The following is a 23,452-nucleotide window of genomic DNA, read 5'->3' as shown; positions in this document are numbered from 1 at the left end:
TATAGTATTGACCCTTAAGAAGATTTATTAAAATGGTTGCTGAAATGTGATGGGTGTACTCACTTTTGTGAGATACTGTATATATATATATATATATATACTGTTCAGACCAAGCAAAATTTACAGTATTACTAAAATAATCAAATGAGTTGTTAATAAACTTAACATGGAGAGCTGCAGCTGACAGTGCAAGTTGAAGGCCTGCCCTATTTTTCCTCCATTACTCTGACATATTTTTCTTTCTAGAATTCAAAAAATCCATTGTAAATCCTGATTCACGACTGGTTAGGTGTGTGAAATTCACTACCTTTTCAGCTGTACTCATACACGTGCATTCTTTACATGCCCTTATAAGCAGGAGAAGCTACAGACATGGTTCAATACTATAGTATTCAGTAACTGTGTAATATGTGTCCAATTCTTGTTCTTATAATTATTGTTGTTGTAGTTGTTGTAGCTGTAAATGCACAGGTTGCCAATCTGGAGGACCCTCGTCAATGAACATTTCTGTGGATCACCTAATTCATCTATCAGCTACAACTGTACTAAAGCACTACAATGTACAGTGCAAGAGATCATTCAGGACAAGGACTAAGACCCTGTGCTGTATAGGTGAGGACAGTATGCTATCTGTGTGATGTAAAAAAAAAAAAAAAAAAAAAACAGCTAATGAGAGGTAAACTATTTTTATACTAGAGAGAGAATCATTAGTGGAGTAATCATTTGCCATATTTATTAGCATGGAAGCATGTGGTTTAGGTCAGAACCTCACTCTTAATTTTACCTGAGTGCTTTAATAGAGACCTACTTAGTGGGCACTTTACCACTGGATTAGTTATGACTTGTGTAAAAATCTGCCCAAAGGCATTAAGAACTTTACATATCTTAAAACTATGTGGCAGCATGTGCCCTCTCTCAGTGGTACAAAATGTACCTTTTTTTTCAGGTTATTTGGGTGTGACGAGATTTTTGTATGAAAACTAAATACCAGTATGAAAACCAGCCAAATGTTTATTTGATGTTCAACATCCACATAATTGTACAGAAGTACAATTCTTGTCACCTTTACCTTTATTTTCTTGAACCTTCATATAATTCATAATCTGGGAATCCTGCTGAAAAATCCACCTGACCATCTGCCTAAACCCTGACCAAACTAATAGATTGTGTTTGTAAGCTGGTAAAGTCATTTCTAGCTTCCTTATTACTTAATTAACTTGCTTAATACAAGTTTTGGGTGATTTTACTGTTTTTATTTAACTGGTTAGAAATGTTGCATAGCAATAATACTGAAGCTAGAAGGGTTGTATAATCTGTTGCATTTCCACCAACTCTTTAAATAATAGTAGCAAATGATCTACTGTCCTAATATTTCTCCACAACTTTTACAACTCCACAACTGCGTTTTTGCTCAAAAGTCAAAGAATCCAAGAACTCCTGATTCAGGACTGGTTTAAGTGTGTGAAAGATTTTGCCATTCCTCCTGTACTCATACGCATGCATTCTTCACATATCATATGAAAACTATGCTTTGAAGCATCAGGCATGTTTCACTGCTGTAAAATATACAATACTGTAAAATGTGTGATTTTTTGTATCTTTTATGAAGGTCCAAAACAAACAAACAAAAAAAACAAAAACTCTGCAGTAGTTGTGGAAGCAGAAAACGCACAGGTTCCCACCTTCCCCTGAGGGGAAACTGAGAGAGAGAGAGAGAGAGAGAGAGAGAGTATGGGGGAGGGGACGCTGTCTATCTATCTTTCTACCTCTCTCTTTCTCTCTCTCTGTTTTATTTCACGGTAACTCTTTCTCAGGCAGATGTGTGGAAGAGTGAGAGGACACACCCAGTCAAACATGCCTGGCAGAGGCGAGTCCAGTGGCGGAGGGAGGGGAAGAGAAAGAGGGAGGAGGCTTATTGGCTTAAAGCCAGCGAGTAAAAAAAGAGGCAGGGCTGAGGGAAAAACAGAAGAGAAAAAAAGGAGTGAAAAAGTTGAAGCACATTCACACCTGATAGCTCGGGTAACACCACGCTGTAAAACTACACGATCGAGAAAGTTGATGCTTCCGACAAAAACCCTCTATAAGAGAAAGACGTGGAGCAAAGGACAAAATGAGAGACTCAGCAAAAAGAGGAAATGGAGAGCAGAGGCAAATGGGTAAGAACAGCCCATGGAGTTTATCTTTCGTTCCTGACCCCCTTCTTTTCCTTCTTTTTGTCCCTTACTTTTCTTTCGGGTAGATCATCAACACTTTACAACCCTCATCCATTTTGTTCAATCCTCCCTGCTCCTGGGCTGTAGAAAGAGTTGATGTTGGGAAACAGGATTCAAAGCTGGGCAGAAATGTGTGTTTCCTCTAATACCCCAGATGACCTAGAGTAATAGGAGTAAAGTTGACAGTACATAGTTTTCAGATGACTGTACTGTGTATTTTCTCGTCTCTTCACACTCTTCTGTCACACAATCCTGAGCTAGGGTGAATGTTTCTTCCAGCAGTTTTCTGAATTTCTTCTGCAGAACATTTGCTCCAATATGGGACTTCCTCGCCTTTTCACACTGTAGTTTCTTTGCCTGCTTTAACACCCACCCGAACTGAAAATAGCAAGCAGGTTTTACACATGGAGTGGTGAAGGTTTTGTTGCATCATCTACTGATCTGTTCTACAGGAAAGCATTGCCTTTGCAGAATATCTTGTTTGTTTTTTGGTGCAAAACGAAAATCCACTCAACAGTATACTGTAACCAGTGGACACTTTGTAACCACCGTCGTTATAGCTTTGACTTTTGGGATGGCATATAGACTGGCATGACTTATTTGTTTGCAACTTATTTGACCAACCCAAATAATCTTGACTAAGAGAGGGACTATTAGTTATATGATTAGTTAGCTCACATTTTTTTTAAGCAAATAAAACAACAAAACCTCCAAAAACTCCAGGACACGGGCTGATGAACACTTCTGTGGAGAGAAAATAAAAGCTTGTCATAGTTTATTAAGGATTTCTTGATTTAAGGGGTGACCCTCCCACTGTCATAAACCTTCTTTCAACCTGGCACTTTTACTACCTTATTGAAGATTGTTCTGGCATCGAGCCAAAAATGCTTTAGAAATTCAAATGTGTAGCCCTGTTAGAAAATGTATTGCTGAGCATTGAAGAGAAGGGCCTGTGTTTCTGTGTCCTTTGTATTTGAATGATTCTTCCATTTTTGGACCAGATTCAAACTGCCAACCAGCAATCACCATGGGGTAATTCCTCCTCCACCAACATGCTTAGAAGCCCCAGGTGTCTAAGCAAGAAAATGTGACCGTTTCTTCTTTCCTTTAGGCAGGTTTGTTATAACAGGCAAGATTACACCAAATCAAGCTGGGTCTTGTCTTATTAAAAGATTTCAAATGTGCAAATATAAAGCTGAAAGCAGAACCGTTAACACGGAGTGACTCACATTTCGAATAATGCAATAAAATTGTATTTTGGCTGTTTGCACACACACACACACACACACACGCACAAAAGTTAACTGGGTTTGGTTGGTTTAATATTGCTTTGTGTTTCAAACAGAAACAAATTCTTTGCGTATGTATGTTTTTAATCATAATTTGGCACGGTGTGTTTTGATGACCAGCATTGGTAGTTTTAATAGTTGTTTTACCTCTGGAGGTCATGCAGGGGCATTTGTATTTGATTCGATAGAATACTGTAACTATTCTTAACTAATAATGTGCTGCTATTATGAATAGTTATGAAGGCACTTACTCTGGTATTTTAGAGCCATTATTAACCAAATGACATTATTTTGTAGGTCAGTAACAAATAATGCTATTTTAGAACCTCCTCTATTGTTTACTAAGATGAAACTTTCTGTAATATATATTTAAAACATCAAGTATCTGCATGTGTCTAAATAGATAGAACCTCTGCAGAGGGGGATTTTTTTTTACATAAACAGGCATTAACATGACAACATTACAGCACCAACTTCCACAACACATTCAAATGACTACAAAATGAATGACAGCTGTTAGGAACACTATGATGTCTCACATACATAATTTCATGGCAAATTATCATAAAATCTTTTTTTTTCTTTTGTTTTTTAAGTTTTTTTTCTATCAGGGCACTAAAACAATGATAAAGCTGTATGAGAACCAAATCAAAGAGGCTAATGGACCAGTGCATCCTGTCCCAGAGGTTTTCTGGTTCTTGTTAGGTGTAAACTACAATATACATAATGCTTTTCAGGCACACCATTTCTGGGCTTAGATGTCATTCTGTCTTGACAGTGTGGTCATTGTTGTGCAGTCCTAATCTGTGAGTTACTGTGTGCTAGCCAAACTTGTGTAGCTAAATCATGCAGTTCAACACGTGGCAGTATCTCCAAACATCTAAAAGAATCTGAGGATTAGATAGACTGCCTTAGGTCCAACTATGTGATGATATAATACCTTGGATTTACACAGCCCTTGTGCTACTGTGACACCTGAGCTGGTGTGGGAGGGGTCCTTGGTAACTATCACTCTTCAGAGCAGCACCTCTTACATGCAGACAACTGCCATGCAAAAAGCAGTGCTTCTAGTGCAAGTAAGACAAAGGTGCATCTCTGTCTGATATTTTAGGTCTAACCACAGGCATTTGAGGATAATCCAATTAGAAAGTCTTTAAGTTCCCACAAACCCTCAACACGTGCACATGCATTATACATCAAGAGAGGACTATTCATTCATGCTAGCAGACTAGAAGTTGCTAGATGTGTAAAAAAAAAAAAATAAAATAAAAACACTAAAGAAAGCTGTACCTGGATTCGTGCTGTAGTCAGTGATCCCCAACCCCCGGGCCGGCACCAGTCCATGGGTTAATTGGTACCGGGCCGCACAGAAAGGAAAAAAACATAACTTACATTATTTCCGTTTTATTTATTATCTGATTCTGAAAGTTGTTTTATTTTGGAAAATTACCGGATTTTCTCTGCTACATCTGTCTATGACTCACTCTTGATGCATGTCAAGATGCCTTGGTCACATGTCTTACCTCCATCCGCTACCTTCTTAAAGGGGCTGCTCCGGCCGCTAACACATAATACATTAAGGCTAAATTGGAACCCGCAAGCGAGCAAAAAACAACACAGTGGATTCACATTTATTATTATATTTAAATATAAAAAATACCAGTTTTTATGCCGGTCGTATCATTTTATTTTGTTGTATTTTTCCACCACACTTTAAAGTCCGGTCTGTGAAAATATTGTCTGACATTAAACCAGTTCGTGGTGCAAAAAAGGTTGGGGACCACTGCTCAGCATAGTTTGTAGCTAACTCAAGAACAGCACGGTTATAAGGGATAACAATGCTAGAAAGATAACAAAAAACCTCACTTGAAGATATTGTAGATAATATGAGTCCTTTTTTGGAAGACGGGTTACGTAAAGCAGTTATCTTGTACTGCACCACAAAAAAGCTTTGAGGTGTACATGAGGTGAACAGAAAGAAATAAAAATTATGGTTGCATGACTTCACACAGCCACCTTGAGCATTTCGATGGATCACTACATGTGTGTGCATGCACCAAGAAGGTATCCATGTGATCCTCCTTGTCCCTGGGTGTGAAGTTGACATAGAATGTTAAATCAGGGCCGGAACTACAGTACCTTCTGATCTAAAGCTATGTCACCTTGCACAAATAAAATTGAAAATGTTTAAAATGTGGGCAAATTTAGCTTTTTTATAATTAGTTTATTAGAAATCAGTGTTTAGCTTGTTTTTAGATGCTTTTTCATACATTAAATTTTTCAATTTGCTTATGCAAATAATGCTTTCTTATTCCAGTTAATGTTCATTTTAAGAGGTCTAGGATTTTAATAATCAATATTTTATATTTAACCTCATATGATGTAGAACCATTCAGTTATACTTAAGATATTTTTTACTTGCTAAGGTCTAATTTTCGGCAGTACAAACACCTGTTGTACATGTTTAACTGTTGTTACATTGTGATGAGTAAAAGTGATAGGTGGAGGAAAATTTAAAGACTGAAATAACGGTTTTAAAATATGCCTTAATTTTTAGTTAACATTTTCCCAGCCAACATTTTCCTTTGGATTATTTACATTTGTATTACTAGATATGGGTCAGGTATTTGGCTCCCTTCTGAGACGTGTGGGTGCAGGAGAGGATTCCTGAATGATGACTGCAGAGCACATTTAAGTGTGAATTCTGCTGTTCTCATTACAGCTACACTACCAGTTGCTGGCAGCAGCTACAGTACCAGCAAATACATATACACTCTCGGTTTTCAGTGGCTTGAATCCTAATTGGGAAGATTAGATTTCACAGCAATAAAAATGCAGTGTCAAAATGATGGAAATACTACAAATAGCCCAATTTTTAATATGAATTTAGCCTAAACATTCCCAAATATAACAAATGTAGTAACTTATTATTTCACTGTCCAGATTCAGCCAATGGAAAACAAACTGGAGTACTGGTGAAGGAAGATGATTGCTCATATACTGTGAAGGTCCAAGGGGCAGGAGTGGATGCGTTTGAGCTAACGGTGAGACTGTTTTCAGAGAATAAATAAGATATATTGAGATTAAATAGGTTGATATTTATTAGTTTCATCCCGAAACTAATTAAATAAATTCACTGTTCATATCAGCGGTTCATATCTATTACATCCATAAATAACGTGGATGCTAGGTACTTCCCAGGTTACATTATCTTAAAGAATAAGAAATGTTTTGAGTACAAATTTGCGGCTCACTCCCCTAAATTGTGTACTTCGTGCTTTCTGATAATATTTATTTATTAGATGTGTAGTAGAGAGCAGCAATCTCTCTTGAGAAAGAAAAAACAGGGCCCTAAAAAAGTTGGACATTTTTATGTGGTTGTCTTTACAGATCCCTGGGTTCTGTCTAGTCCAGGATGCCCTAATGACGATTCTTAATAAAGAAGAAGTGGCTCCTCGGACATCTCTTGCTCTCTCCATGTCTGGTGCAAACCTCGACCCTTTTGCTGAGCTCCAGAGTATCAAAGGCTTCAAAGCAGGAGTCACACTCAGATTAATAGAGGGCAAGTAATAAATAGTTTCAGCATGACTCATAGTGCATATTCTTCTGCTTTGTATCACATTTAGTAAAATGGGCTATGGCTTTCATTTGAAATGCAATGCATATAAACTCACTGCAAAATCTTAAAATATTGCATTCATTGGATTTTTGAATGTGCAAATTGGCTATGGTCACTAGAGATCAGTGTGTTCCAGTGTTAACTTCTATACTAATGCTAAACATTGTGTTAAAACAGTGTTGTGGTTCATATATGCTTAACAGGCCTGAATGCAAACTAAATACACTACTCCTCATTCATGCAATTATCTATTCCACCATTCAGTTGGCACCTTTACAGCACATAAAATCATGCAGATAAAAGTCCACTCCACACTTTAGAATATGGAAAAGTGTTCTCTGTGATTTTACCCATTGCATGGTTGTTGGTGCCAGATCTTCTAGTCTGGGTATTTTTAGAAACTGCTGCTCTCTGATGATCCCCCCCCCCAGTCAAGTTATAAAAGGGTGTGAAAAACAAACCACCTATTGTGTGGGGAGACTCTGACTTTGATGTTTTGTACATGCTAAGATGCATTTTTGCTCACCTTATTTGTAAAGAGTGAATATATAGACTATTGTAATCCCTCTAGCAGCACAAACTAATTTGGCATTTTTTTCCTCTTTAATTTTATTGTATGAAAATCCCAGAAGATCAGCAGTTCCTGAAAGAAAATAATTTTATGATCAGTCACAGTGATTATTTTTTTCCCATCTTAATATTTGATGTGAACATTAACTGAAACAATTGACCTGTATTTGTATAACCTGACACATGAATGGCTGATTAGATAACTGCAGGTGTATGGGTGTTCCTATAAATTGAAAAGAGAATGTCTATATTTACATTCACGGCATTTGGCAGACGCCCTTATCCAGTGATTTACAACTGAGCAAGGGAGGGTTAAGGGTCTTGCGCAAGGGTCCAGCAGTGGCAGCTTGGTGGTGGTGGGATTGTCCAATGCCTTAACCACTGAGCTGCCACCTGCCCCACATATTGATACCTCCACCATCTCCACCTCCACATATTTCACACAAGTTACAGTGATGATTGTGAAAATCCTAATGGATAAGCAAAGTGCTGTTCATTCTTTCTAAATGAGTATTCGAAATAAAGCTTGAAAATAAAAATTATGACATTTTAGCTAATACCATATTTGTATATTTATCTAATTACACAACAGTAAAAAGGCAAATTTAACTTTGCATTTCTCTTCGTTGTTTTAATACGGCCTGAGATGTAATTTTTAAAATAATATTTGAACCCATTCGGGACTGTAGGAAAACAACTGAATTTCACGGAATAATAACCACACCCGTGTGTAACGGCTAGCGATTATTAAGGTATCATTAAAATGTGTGTAACTCTTACAACTTGATGGTGCTTGTCCTGAGCTTACCTTTCACGTGTGCTTTTGTGTCTGTTCCAGAGCCATACTCACCCCGGTCAGCTCAAGCTCATCTGGCTCGTGTTCAGGAGCTGCTGAGTGCTCCTAGTCCTCAGGATGCCTTGAGGGAGGGCAGATCCCAGAGTATACTAAATACACTCACACACACTGCTGGTATGAAGCAATGGGTTATCTGTATTTACAGTAAAGTCTCATCACTTCCCAACACATTACTATAGCTCTAATGTATGTAAGCTGTATGTATATGTATGTATATTAGTGAACTATGTGATTCATACGTTCGGCTTCTAACATGTTTTTATGTCCTCTCAGTTCTCCTGCTATAGACACATTGGTTTATTAAAAAAAATAGGGCTGCTGTCTATGTAGCATTTTTAAATATGTGTCCGTGTTTTAGATGCTTCTTCTAGTCACTCATCAAAGGGCAAAAAAAATAAGACTGAGCAGACCAGCGAAACTCCTTCACCTCCTGACTACATCGTACCTGGGGCTACTGAGCGCCCTCCTCTGGCCACCTTACTGCCGAATAGCACATACTCTGAGGTACAAACACACACACACACACACAGACACACACACACACACACACATACACACACACATACATACACATATATATATATATATATATATATATATATATATATATATATACATATATATATATATATATATACACATATATATATATATATATATATATATATATATATATATATATATATATATATATATATATATAAAATATTATTATTATTATGATGATTATTATTTATTCTATTTATTTTATTTATTTATTCATACATTTTTATTAGAGGTGTAACGGTACACAAAGTTCACAGTTCGGTACGTACCTCGGTTTTTAAGTCATGGTTCGGTTCAATTTCAAAATGCAAAATTCAATGCAAAACATAAAATTGCTTGTTGGTTTTTATTAATGCAGTATATTATTCTTAACATATTTAAAACAATTTGGAATAAAATACCTGCTTTGTTGAATAATATATAAAATAATATTTAATAAAATTTAATACAAAATAAAATACACTTTTTAAATTCAATTGATTAAATTGAGTCTTCTTCTTCTTCTTCTTTCGGCTTCTCCCATTAGGGGTCGCCACAGCGGATCATGTGCCTCCATACTCCCCTGTCCTCTACATCTGCCTCTTTCAACCCAACTACCTGCATGTCTTCCCTCATCACATCCATAAACCTCCTCCTTGGCCTCCCTCTTTTCCTCCTTCCTGGTGGTTCCATCCTCAGCATTCCCCTACTGATATATCCCATGTCCCTCCTCTGCACACGTCCAAACTCTCTCACTTTGTCCCCAAAACGTCCTACATGCGCTGTCCCTCTGATAAACCCATTTCTAATCCTGTCCATCCTCATCACTCCCAACGAAAACCTCAACATCTTCAGCTCTGCTACCTCCAGCTCCGCCTCCTGTCTTTTACTCAACACCACTGTCTCTAAATCATACAACATCGCAGGTTTCACCACAGACCTATAAACTTTCCCTTTCACTCTTGCAGATACCCTACTATCACAAATCACTCCTGTCACTCTTCTTCACCCACTCCACCCTGCCTGCACTCTTTTCTTCACTTCTCTAACACACTCTCCATTAGTTCCTTTTGGTGTCCTGATGATTTACGTAGTTTAAACCCCATAATTACTTTACTTTAAAACGTTTACAATATTTTTTTGAAGTTACCATATTTGTCGATGCCCATGTTGATTAGAGTATCAAAAAATTGAAAAGTATTAATTTATGGTACATTTAGAACAGATAAAATGTGTGATTAAGTTGCGATTAATCATGAGTTAATTCTTGACGATCACAGTTAAGTGTTTTAATTGATTGACAGCCCTGATATGTGATTGTGTATACATATATATACATATGTATATATGTGTATATGTATATGTATATGTGTATGTATGTATGTATATTTTTTTGACCCCTTCACAAAATGATGTCTATACCGTGACACGATATGATAAATATAATACTGGTCTTCATAATAGGTTCCCAACTGCCTGCTGGATTTGTCACTTAGCTGTTGGAACCCCCCACCGGGCTCCAGGAAACTCCAGGGTGACTATCTGTACATTAGCGTCCAAACACTGGAGGGCAAGAACTATGACATTACTTCATCTCCTCGAGGGTTCTATGTAAACAGGTGAGGACAACGTTTAACCCAACCTATCCCTAAACCTAGCCAGCTGCACTTCCTCTGACTGTTTGTCTATTTGATTTAAGGTCCACCGTGGATGTTTTTGACCCACGTCCTGCCTCATCCACTGCAGTGTGTCACTGCCTGACTGACCTGCTGTCTCAAATCAGTCCACAGTTCAAGCATAACTTCAGTACACTCCGACACAGGTAACCCAGAAGTGTACACAGCTTGTTGGTTCTGTTCATTACTTAGAAATTGAAGTACACTGCTATGCTGCCTCAATAAAAATGCCAGAGGAGCCTGATGATGAATAAATCTGAAATGAGTGATGGCTGAAAAAACTATATATTAACTGAATATATCCCTGGAGGTCCCTCCCCATTTTCTCAGCTCTTAAAACTAACACTTCTGCCTATATTCTCAACTCAACTACATTTTTCCATTTAAAGGATAACCTGACAGGGCATCCTTGCTTTTTGTTACAGTGTATGGAGAATGTTTTGAGTTTATTTAAATGAAATAACAGAACAGATAAAAAAACAAACAAAGGTTTCACTTGTATTAGTACCTTTTGAAGAAGCTTCTAAAGTAGAAGGTCTTTCATAGACTGATGCTACAACTTCAATATGAGAATGATATTACCAGGTAATAGGCAATTTAGCCCAAGATTTACATTCTTCTCTTATCAAAATTTTGTCTTAAGAATTTTTTTCTTTATACACACAAAGTCTTTTAAGTGCTTGACAGACCTTAGAGCCGTCACTTTTCAGTTGAGCCCTGAAGAATTTCTGAGCTGAACATTTTTGCAGGGAAACACCGAAGCTCTGTTTTTAGAGGGGCCATTGGGTGCTGTCTGATTGAAGACCCCTCTGACCTGATTACTGAGTTTAGCAGACGTTCTCTGAGATTTGGTTGTTCCAACTTTTTTCCATTTTCCATTTTAAAAACTTTTGTGAGCATTAAAAAAATGTTTTTCATAGCTTTGTCCAATGTGTGACAGCACAATTTGGCCATGGAGGGCAATAACGTATATATTAAACTCCTAATGTAGACTACTAGTGTGTAGATTAATGACTATTTCATTAGAAGTAATCAGTATACAGTGGAACCCCATTGTACGAGCATAATTCGTACTTGAAAATTGCTCGTGTCCATTTGCTCCTATGTTCGAACTGATTTTCCCCATTGAAATGAATGTAAAAGTGATTTAATCCGTTCCGAGCTCTCATTCTATCGCTTATTTCTGCACATAAAAAGTATTTGTAGCCTATTTTTAAAAACAAATACACAGCAAATGACCGTAATATAAACATAATTTAACACTTACTCATGTGGTAGTGGTTGATTGCGAGTGTGAGACGCGCACCACACTCGTAACCTTCTCGGTTTCCATGTAATTCTATTTACTTTCGTTTTCACAGCACCATCACTGATTTTCTTGGGAGACATTTTTCAAGATTTCTAGTGAAATATAAATATAAAACTAAAAAAAAGTTACTGTGGGAGAGCGTATGAATACGGGAGCCACTTTTATTTGTTTTGTTTTTTTTGTGTCGGTCTGCTTAGTGCCCCACGCAGAAGTCTCTGGCGCACGCACGCACACACACACACACACACACACACACACACACACACACACACACACACACACACACATGCTCTGCTCCTTAAATGCACCCTCCGATCACTTGAAAAGAGAGAACAATCATTAGGTCACATTAACTTCAGGTGAGGGAATCCCCTGCCTATCTGCTCCCGGACCCGCCCTCCATTCACAAACTGCCGCTCGGCCAAGCCCCCGCTGCCACAGTTACGTTTTTGCTGCACTGAACAATGAGAGCAACTGAGTGATACGTCATCATCTAAGCGACTGATGCGACCCTCCACCGAAAACGGGGAACTGGCAGCGTGGGTTTGCTCGTGCTTTCGAAATTTGCTCGTGAAACAGGGTAAAATTTTGCGAGGGAGTTTGCTCGTATCTCCGTTTGCTCGTACTATAGGTTGCTCGTACAACAGGGTTTTACTGTATATACTGTATCTTACTAAGGGACTACACCCTAAACATTTCTGCAACCATTTTATTATATGTTCTCAAGAGACAATGCAATGAAATGAAAAGTTTATATATTTTAGAGAAGTCAGTGAGCAGTACAGATTAACTGTCATCTGAAAATAACTCAACATACAGCCATTATTGTCTAAATAACTGGCAACAAAACTGAGTACACCCTGTAAACATGTCAAAACTTTGTGTAGTGTTTCATTGTGTGAGCACCGTTGTTGTGTAGCACTGCCTTAATCCTCCTGGGCATGGAATTCAACAGAGCTGCACAGGTTGTTGCTGGGATCCTCTTCCACTCCTCCATAATGATTTCACAGAGTTACTGAAAGTTAGACACATGGCACTTCTCCACCTTTCACTTGAGGATGCCCCACAGATGCTCAATAGGGTTCAGGTCTGGTGTACTCACTTTTGTTGCCAGCTATTTTACCACTAATGGCTGTATGTTGAGTTATTTTCAGAGGACAGTAAATCAATACTACTATACAAGCTGCACATTATTATACTATTATTAGGAATTAAGGAATTCGGTTCCAGCTGCTGGTGACTTAAAAGTACAGATATAAATAACACTATACATTTAGCTTATAGGCAAGACTATACAAGACAGTACATACTATATGAGACAATCCAGATTAAATAAGCCCATTTTATACAGAGTATATGTGTAGGATTGAATATTAGTTTACTCGTGTTCGAGTAAACATAACCCATAGTAAAGTCCCATAGTTCATATGACACTCAATAACAACATGTGATAAGAGCCCCACCTCTCATAGGCAAAATAACACATGCAGACACAGTAGGTGTCAGGAATTGGGAAGTTTATTGATATTGCCGTAAAAGGGGATGGAGAACATGTCTTCCATGAAGCTCGCCCCAAGTGCAGGCCAAAAAAGGGAATGATACCTCTTCAGTGAGATCTACCACATTTGTGGAAAGCCTAAGCAGCCTACTAAAACCATCAAAGTAATAAAGTTAAGAATATATTTTAAAAATACTAATAAGCTTATGCAAAGTAATAAAATTGCTAACAAAATAATAATAATAATAGTAATATAGAATATAGAATAATCTATGAAATAAGGAAAATGCAATGTACTCACACATGATTAAATTGCACGGGCAACCAAGCAAAGTAAAATAATGAAGTGAAACAGTGGTATACTTCCCACTTTTTGTGGTCCAACCCTCTCGAACAATCTTGAAGATAATGTAATCAGAATTGACCTTTTGAATGTTGGAATATTTGAATGTTAATAATAGTTAAAAATACTTGGGGGAAGGTTTACATCTGAAGATTTCCAATAATGGTAATAAGTGATGGTAATTGCGGAGGACCTAGGTTTGGGGAGTTATCAATGTTAAGGGTCAAAATGTATAAAAACAGGAGGAAATGCCAGGTGTGGTCAGACCATCGATGTCATGACATGCGGATGCTCTCGGGTTGATTGTGGTTTGCCGCAATAAACTCTACCTTTGCTCTACTCATCCTAGTGTCTTGGCTTCTTTTGAAGAGACTATTTTACATTTATTGTGTAAGTCCCAACTAAAGTCGGAAGCCACTTGGTCTAGGAGCACAAGAAATTTCCGACATATGACAGACCAGTAATGTACATAAAGTGTAAGAATCCATGGTAGTGCAAATAGTAGTGTGCATTAAAGTAATGTTTTATGCTCATGCAGAACAGTTCACCAGGCAAAACTCAAAAACAGTGATTAGAATAAAATGTATGTGTCTTATTCCACCTCAGGCCTACACTGTCGACAGAAGAGTCTATGTCCACCCCTTACCATACTATGAGCTGGCTTGGAGGTTCGGCACTCTACTCTCATAAAACTAACCATAGCTGTAGACTGGGTTTGGAGCAAGGACTTAACGCTCAGGTATTTCATCCTTAAATCCCTCTCTCGTCCCCTTTCCAAAATGTATGGCTCTTCTAGCCATCAATTCAGTCTGTGCATTGTTGGTCACTGTGTGTGTGTGTGTGTGTGTGTGTGTGTGTGTGTGTGTGTGTGTGTGTGTGTGTGTGTGTGTGTGTGTGTGTGTTCAGGCACCAGACTGGAACGAGGAAATGCAAACAGCTAGAGATCTACCACAGACCACATTAGAAGAGAGACTCCAAAGAGAAAAAACCTTACTACAGGTCCAGACATTTGAAAACCAGTGCATGCACATAATCAAGTTCTTAAAATCAGTGTATATTTTCATATACTGTACTTAACCTACCAGTCTGAAACCTTTCCTTTTCCTATTCCCTACAGGTCAATAGTGCCTTTACATGGGCTGTGGCCCAGGCTGCTGAAAAAGTGATTGATGGCTTTGTTGATCCAATTAATGGCGCTAACGAAGCTCCAGCATTCCTGTGGGGTGGCCTGTTTATGAACATTGGTGGGCCTGGAGAAGATTGGATGGGTGGTGAACGGGGTCGAAGGGCAGCACAAAGACTTGAACTTCAAGCCATACAGGCCTACAGTGATTTAGAAGGAGACTTGCAGGCTCTACACACCCTCCCTACTGCTCTAGCTGACTACCGAGGCCTTCGTCTTTGTGCCCAAGGTCTGGCACCTGGCATTCAGTCTCAGGACCAGACTGGGGTCCCGACAGGTCTCCTGTATAGCTTGAGTACCGGGGCGTTAGAGAACCCAGCACGGAGAAAGCTCTTACATTTGCTAGCCCAGTCAGCCAAGGCCCTTGGCCTGCAGAGGCATGCAGTAGTGGGCCCTGCTGGCTATCAGGTGGCTCTGTTCACCTCCATTGATGCCCAAGGACTGTTGGGAGCAGATGGTCGTTATTACATACTTGATGTATTCCGTACATCCCCTGCTGATGCCAACTTCTATTTGGCAGAAGGGGAAGAAGAGGCAAAAGAGGGCAGCGATTCCAGGCGTTTCCCTCATGGGCTTTGTCGTCTAAGGCCAGAGCTAATCAAGGCTTTTGTGCAACACAAGTAAGCACTAATTGGTATTGTGCTTTGTTCTGTTTTATGAGTGTGCTGTTAGTTCTGTTGGTCTATATGTTTTATTATGTATAAATGTTATTTCAGGCATACTGAGTTTACAAAGCATGTAAGAGAAAAGATGGAGGAAATCGAAGGCATGGAGGATAGTGCAACATCTGGTAAGAATGCAAACTTGGGTTTAAAATTTGTTGTACAGAAAATGGCCACGACTACAACTAATAATAACAACTCAGTCTTCACAGCTTATTTTTTAGTTGAGATATGTATTGAGTAGATTTCTTGTGAATAACAGGTGACTCTCCAGGCACAGAAGCAGTGAGAGCGGCATGCAAAAAAGTCGGCTCTCTCAGTGACATCATCTTTGAGATACGTTTTAACCCTGATGTCTTCTCTCCAGGCAAGGACCTCATTATACAACAAATGACACACCAAATTTCTTCTTATGAAATTAATAGGCTGTTCAGCATTAAACTATTTCTTTTCTTTCTTTGCAGGTGTGCAGTTTCCCAATTCAGAAAGTGCTGCTGTGACCTTACAAGAGCGATTATTAAAAGAAGCTGCTGCATTCATTGTCAATGATCAGACACTCTCATTTGTGAGTGACATAAACGTTATATATTGCTCGTGGCTAGAGGTTTAAATTCTAACCATGCATAAGCCCTTTAAGGCACCTTTGCTTAGCATTTTAAATGATCTATTGAACAGTGCTTATTTTGTATTAATACAATTGTGTTGTTTGATGATCAGATAAATGACTGTCTGCACTGCAATGAGATGCCCATAGATGGAGCAACACTACGAAAAGCCCTACATCAGAAAGGCATAAACCTCCGGTATTTAGGTCACTTGATATTCTCCATCAATCAGTCAGAACACAAGGAGCAGCTGAGGCACATCACTGTAAGAAACTCATGAATAAACAATTTCCTACATTACCATAACCCCTGTAATGCATCTTCATTCCTTTTTTGTTTCTGTATACTAGAGATTGGCTTATTGCGAGATAGTAGTTCGCTGTGCTCGAAGGTTCTTCAGTAGCTACATACAGGTAGAGCAATGTTACATAATTGACACACAAACACACATACATCCCCACAGTCTATTTCAAAATGTTTTCTGGTTTGTAATTTTCAGGGAGTAGAACTGGCTAACCTTTCAGCAGCTGTAAGTCACTTCTGCTGCTGCTTATTGGTGCCTCACTTTAGCCCAGCCACAAATAATGAGGAGTCGAAGAAACGCTCCAGGAGACGTGGTCATAAAGCTGGAGGGAGTGCTGATAATACTGCATGGAGTTTGCTCAGTGGAAATGAGCTGTGGACCAACATATGTCAGGATGCTCTTGAGACTTATGGTCTTAAACAGGGACTTGGGTAAGAGATGACATTTAGCTTTTTAATATTATGTTTATAATGCATATTTATTCTGATGTTTTCCCAGTACTCCTTTGTAACAAAGACATGAAATGTTTGCAGGTCAAATATTGACCAGCTGGTTGAGCAGTATGGGCTTCAGAAGATATCCTTATTACGAGAAATCTGCTTGAAGACAGGCATACAGGTACTACAGACCGCCATTTTATATAAATATTGTAGCCTTAACTATTACATATAAAGTGGTAAATCAAAGTCAAGATCTTGTTTTTGGGCTTGAAGATATTTTAGTATTGTCTACTCATCATTTATACATTTCTGGTAAAACTCCATGATATCTAAAATGCTCTCTGCATTACCTCTGTCTTTGATAATATTGTGTTTAGACATGGTTAATGACAAGATAAACAAGAAAACAAAATGTATTAAATTCTATTAAGTGTGGTTTATATGACACTAGACAAGATATTTGTATTGTCACATCTTGGCACTGTAAGTTCCATATTTAGAAAATATATTGTGGAAAAGTGTTAAGAAACTTGGTACAAGGTTGTAAAAGCTAACAGCATTACTAGATGGGCACATGAGCAACAATGGGCACGTGAGCATCAGAACTCGACCACGGGGCAATGGAAGAAGGTGGCCTTGTCTGATAAATCATGTTTTCTTTTACATCACGTGGATGGCCTGGTGTGTATGCGTCACTTACTTGGGGAACATATGGAACCAGGATGCACTATGTAAAGAAGACAAGCCGTAGCAGGCAGTGCGATGCTTTGGGCAATGTTTTGCTCGGAAACATTGGGTCAAGACATCCAAATGGATGTAACTTTGACATGTACCATCTACTTATGCAATGTTGCAGACAATTTACACCTTTTCATAAAATAAAAAAAAAACGGTATTCCCATGGTTCGAGCAGCAAAACAACGGGTTTGATGTGTTAAGGTGAAATTCCCCAGATCTTAATCCAATCGAGCATCTGTGGGATGTGCTGTCCCATCAATGGAGGCCCCGCCTCACAACTTACAGGACTCAAAGGATCTGCTGCTAACATCTCGGTGCCAGATACCACAAAACTCCTTCAGGGGTCTAGTGGAGTCCATGCAGCAGGGCTGTTTTGGCAGTAAAAGGGGGACCAACACAATATTAGGCAGGTGGTCATAATGTTATGCCTAGTTGGTGTGTATAGGAAGCCATTGACAAGAAATAGTGCATAATTTTAAAGCTGCTTATTGGAAAAACTAGTGGCATAATATTATATTACTGCAATCAATGAAATTACATTCTTGATCTTGTATGGTCTGTTTTTTAAAAAAACATTTTTTAGTCCTGACATTACTTTATTACATAACATTACATATTGAACATATGACAATTAAACTAGCACATTTGCATAATAACCAACTAGCTTTTGGGAATATTTACAGCTTTCACCTGAAAAAATGGTCACTATTCACTTTTTTCATTCAGAATGAAATACAATGTATGAACATATAGAAGATATAATAATTGATATTGATATAAGAATTATTCATATAAATATAAAAAAATGATCTGAATATACTTGAAATAGAAATATTGCTTACATTTCTTTTGTCAAATAGGAAGACCGACTCTATAATTACAGAAAGCCCACAGAGCTTATCACTGAGCATTTAATTAAGTTTTTGTATTTCAAGTAAAAAATTTGTATAAAATTTCTCTGGTGGAAGCATAGTCATGATTTTGTGTTTTTTGCTTCTGATAGCTTCGGCTCCGGGATTATAGCTTTGACAACCGTACCAAAGCTCCAATTTCTCCAGATGATGTGCTAAACCTTCTGCCTGTGGTCAAACACATCACCATGCCAACAACTGATGCTATGCGGTCATACTGCGCAGCCAAAAATAGCCTACAGAAAGGTTTGCAATTAACAAGATTTTCGTATTCTTTCGGCTGTTCGCATTGCCACAGTGAATCATCCGTCTCCATACCCCCTCTGTCCACCTCATCTGCCTCTTTCAAACCAACTACTTGCATGTCTTCCCTCACCACATCCATAAACCTCCTCCTTGGCCTTCCTCTTTTCCTCCTTCCTGGCATCTCCATCCTCAGCATTCTCCTACCGATATACCCCATGTCCGTCCTCTGCACATGTCCAAACCATCTCAATCGCGCCTCCCTCACCTTTTCTCAAAAATGTCCTAAATGCGTGTCCCTCTATTAAAGTCGTTTCTAATCCTCTCCATCCTCGTCACTCCCAACGAAAATCTCAACATCTTCAGCTCTGCTACCTCCAGCTCCACCTCCTGTCTTTTTACTCAATGCCACTGTCTCTAAACCATACAACACCACAGGTCTCACCACTGTCCTATAAACTTTCTCTTTCACTCTTGCAGATACTCTTCTATCACAAATCACTCCTGTCACTCTTCTCCACCCACTCCACCCTGCCTGCACTCTTTTCTCACTTCTCTAACACGCCTGCATTACTTTGCACTATTGACCCCTACCTAAACTCCTCCACCTTCTCCACCTCTTCTCTCTGCCACCGCACCACTCCACTGCCCTCCCTCTCATTCACACACATGTACTCTGTCTTACTCCTACTGACTTTCATTCCCCTTCTCTCCAGCACATACCTCCACCTCTCCAGGCTCTTCTCCACCTGCGCCCTACTCTTACCACAAATAACAATATCATCCGCAAACATCACAGTCCAAGGAGACTCCTGTCTGACCTCGTCCGTCTACCTGTCCATTATCACTGCAAACAGGAAAGGGCTCAGAGCCGATCCTTGATGCAATCCAACCTCCACCTTGAACCAGTCTGTCGTTCCTACTGCACACTTCACTGCTGTCACACTGTCCTCATACGTGTCCTGCACCACCCTCACATACTTCTGACACACCTGTAGTGCTTTTCCTCGGCATGAAACCATACTGTTGTTCTTCTCAGCCTGGTTTCTGCTACTCTTTCCCATAACTTCATCATATCACTGATCAACCTCAATCCCCTTATCCCTTTTCATTTGCTGCTGCATCTCCTTGTATTCCTGCCTACCTTTCTAATCTGTCTGCTGATTACACACACTGAATCTCACATTACAGTCTTCCTAATTCAGTTTTCACCATCTTTAATTGAATTGAATTGAAACCATCCCACAGACCACCATCTGATGCTGTTTTGCTACACTGTCTCCTGTCAACAACTTACAGGTCTCCGATCTCTTTCAGGATGCATATACTGCATAGAACATAGTCCACCTGTTTGCACCTTCCTCCAATCTTATAAGTCACCTTATTTTCCTCCCTCTTATACAAATAAGTATTTACATCTGCCATTTCCATTCTTTTACAAAATCTACCATCTGCCCCTCCAAATTCCACTCCTTCTGCCCGAATCACCAATCGTTCATTCCGAGATTTAACAAGATTTTCTGTTTAGTGTAATATAACAATAAAACTGTTCGTGGTGGTTAAAGGCAGTTCTTTGACAGGGTTGCTGGAGAAGGCGTATGAGCAGTTGAAAGAGGCGGCGTACCTGTTCGGCCGTGTGTGTGACAGTTTACATCCCGAGGCCTGCCACTGTCTCAGTCTGTTGGCGAAAATGGCTTATGTTCAGAACCACCCTGCTGAGGTAGACATTTGTGCTATAATTGCATAAGAATAAAAATAACTGACTTTTAAGTTTAATTTATTCATCTCCTTCAAGGCTCGCAGTGTACAAATGAAGGTGGTAGTCATCAGTGAAAGAGTGCTGGGCTTCGACAATCCAAATACTATTCAAGAATATGTAAGTTATATTTATATATATGTTCTGTGAAAACCTTAATTAAAATCTAGTAAAAGCATTGTGCTTATATATGTGTGTGTGTGTGTGTGTGTGTGTGTGTGTGTGTGTGTGTGTGTGTGTGTGTGTGTGTGTGTGGTGGGGGCTTGTACAGATTTACTGTCCTAAAAATAACTCAACATATAGCCATTATTGTCAAAATAGCTGCCAACAAAAGTGAGTACACCCTAAATGATAAAAGCTGTGCGTTGTGTAACCATGCAAAGCCACATGTCCTACTCATCATGGTCATGTTTTTGTCTGCATGACAGGACCATATCTGTGATCTTGTGTATCTTGTATTAGAGCAGTTAAAATTTTGTGCTTTCAGTACAATTCTCTCATACTGACCACTGAATGTTCAACATGGCACCTCATGGCAAAAAACTCTCCAAGGGTTTGAGAATTAGAATTGTTGCTCTCCACAAAGATGGCCTATGCTATATCGGTAACTCCCTAAAACTGAGTTACAATACAGTGGTCAAGGACATACAGAGGTTTTACAAAGACGGTTTCCACTCGGAACAGGCCTCGCAAGGGTCCATCAAAGAGCCTTCCTCAAGCGGAAGGCGGAAAAGCGCCATGTGTCTAACATCCAGCAGCTCTAAGATTTCATTTTAGAGGAGTGGAAGAGGATCCCAGCAACAACCTGTGCAGCTCTGTTGAATTCCATGCCCAATAGGATTAAGGCAGTGCTACATAACAATGGTGCTCACACAACATATTGACACTCTTCAACCTATTTTTGACGTTCAACTTGGGGTGTACTCACTTTTGTTGCCAGTTATTTGACAATAATGGCTGTATGTTGTTATTTTTAGAGGACAGTAAATCTGTACCATTATACAAGCCACACACTATTTTTAAAATATCCAAGTTTCATTTCTATAATATTGTCCCTTGAGAAGATACTAAAATGGTTGCTGAAATGTGAGGCGTGTACTCACTTTTGTGAGACACTGTGTGTGTGTGTATAATAATTGTGTGTATATGTAGTATTTTTGTAAAAAAAAAAAAAACCACCTTTTTGCGCATTCACTTAGGCGTTGTTGGCAGTGTACGTGTTTGCTGGAGGAGAAACTGCTTTAGCTTTGCGGTGTCTGTATCGAGCTAAATTGCTCATGCTAACAGTTCATGGTGAAGATCATCCATATACAGCAGTACTGGATGTGAGTAAAGCACCAATTTAATTTTGGATCATTTACTTTAAAAGTTAACACCTGTATATGAATCATTCTACCATCATATTTTAACAAGACGTATCTCTCTTTCAGAGTTCTTTGGGCTTAATGCTGCAGGGGGAACAAGCCATGCAGTATCTACAGAGTGCATTGAGACTAAATACTTCTTTCCGAGGTGCCATGGACCTTACAACTGCCCTGAAGTAAGATAAACCATGTTATCAAGTTAGCGCTATATTAAAGCTGATTATTTATGATTGTTAGTGACTCAGATTGTCAGGTTAAGATAAAGATAAAAAAAACCCTGTCTCTCTAGTCACCACATCCTGGCTCAGAGAATGTGTGTATCAGGCGATTACAGAGGAGCCATGGCTCAAGAGAAGGAAGCACACAACATCTTTTCGAAGCTGGTGAGATGTCTCTCTAAAACCGAAGAACTAGTTATATGGAACTCCTGCTAGAACACATTTTTGATATGGAAAGGCAAAACTGTTCCTTAAAATGTTATAGGTCTTAACTGTTTTTGTTGTGTATGTAGTGTGGCGACAGTCATCCGCAGACTAAGTGTAGCTCTGACTTCTTGAACGCCGTCACCCAGCAAGCAGTACGTGTGGAACGGTCCATACGACAGGGAGGGGCAGAGCTTACAGGCTTAACACCACCCGAGGTATTTAAGTGATCACATAAAATTGCACTTTGCTGAGTTTTCGTCTGTTGTTTTTAATGATCTATTAAATGTTTTTTTTTAGACTCTGATTCCCTCTGCTGAGACTACCCTGGAACAGTTAGCTCTGGTAAACGGCATCCTGAAAACTTCATACAGGTAAAGCGGCCTAAAATGACCTCATGTGAATGGCTGGTATATAGGCAAAGACTAGACCTTAACTCACTGTTCCTGTTCCAGCATGAGACTAATGGAATTCAAAGAGAAACTGAAGGAGAGAAGAGCCTGCGAGGAAGCGGAGAAGGCTAAAGAAAACTCATCCGGTGAAGCCAAGGTTGTTGGGGAAGCTGCATCCAGCGAGAAGCAGAATGAAGTGGTGATTGATGAAAAATCAAAGCATGAACCAGAAAAAACAGATGCTCTGGAAGACACACCTGACCATTCTCAAATGAACGGGGAACTGGAGTCTCACATAGAAAATGGAGACTGTGCAACAACTGCACCTGATGATTGTGTATTATCCATAATTTCAATTGAAAAAACAGAGTTAAAAGAGATCATTACAGCAACCAGCACTGAACCAGCTGTATTAAATGGAGAATTCAAGGCTACTGATGAAGTAATTATTAGGGAGAAAGAGACCCTGGAGAATTGAGACATCTACAATTTGATAGCAGACAAAAAGTCTGGGATCACAATATGATTGGGGGA

General features: G+C 39.1%; 1 protein-coding gene across 1 annotated transcript; it reads left to right on the top strand.

Moving 5' to 3' along the window:
• Positions 1 to 1,953: 1,953 nt before the first annotated feature.
• Positions 1,954 to 23,418, top strand: si:ch211-166a6.5 (clustered mitochondria protein homolog). The gene is made up of 26 exons (XM_046871090.1): positions 1,954 to 2,156; positions 6,446 to 6,546; positions 6,893 to 7,064; positions 8,530 to 8,661; positions 8,906 to 9,051; positions 10,537 to 10,691; positions 10,772 to 10,894; positions 14,505 to 14,637; positions 14,805 to 14,897; positions 15,016 to 15,701; positions 15,798 to 15,871; positions 16,006 to 16,110; positions 16,208 to 16,308; positions 16,461 to 16,613; positions 16,699 to 16,761; positions 16,848 to 17,083; positions 17,186 to 17,270; positions 18,834 to 18,987; positions 20,565 to 20,704; positions 20,780 to 20,860; positions 21,940 to 22,065; positions 22,171 to 22,280; positions 22,394 to 22,487; positions 22,616 to 22,744; positions 22,827 to 22,900; positions 22,982 to 23,418. Exons 1-26 carry the CDS (start codon positions 2,111 to 2,113, stop codon positions 23,394 to 23,396), a joined length of 3,927 nt encoding a protein of 1,308 aa, XP_046727046.1. The 5' UTR covers positions 1,954 to 2,110; the 3' UTR covers positions 23,397 to 23,418.
• Positions 23,419 to 23,452: the final 34 nt, after the last annotated feature.

Source organism: Silurus meridionalis, chromosome 17, assembly GCF_014805685.1.
Source record: "Silurus meridionalis isolate SWU-2019-XX chromosome 17, ASM1480568v1, whole genome shotgun sequence".
Lineage (NCBI taxonomy): Eukaryota > Metazoa > Chordata > Actinopteri > Siluriformes > Siluridae > Silurus > Silurus meridionalis.
The sequence above is the reverse complement of the archived record's forward strand: the minus strand, read 5'-3'. Positions and strand labels throughout refer to the sequence as shown.

What these genes read in the sequence shown, in the direction of transcription:
- si:ch211-166a6.5 (XM_046871090.1), top strand. Translation starts at nt 2,111, where the DNA reads ATGAGAGACTCAGCAAAAAGAGGAAATGGAGAGCAGAGGCAAATGG. An exon ending in TACACTCACACACACTGCTG is followed by an intron (nt 8,662 to 8,905) that starts GTATGAAGCAAT and finishes TCCGTGTTTTAG; the next exon opens with ATGCTTCTTCTAGTCACTCA. An exon ending in GGTCTTAAACAGGGACTTGG is followed by an intron (nt 17,084 to 17,185) that starts GTAAGAGATGAC and finishes AAATGTTTGCAG; the next exon opens with GTCAAATATTGACCAGCTGG.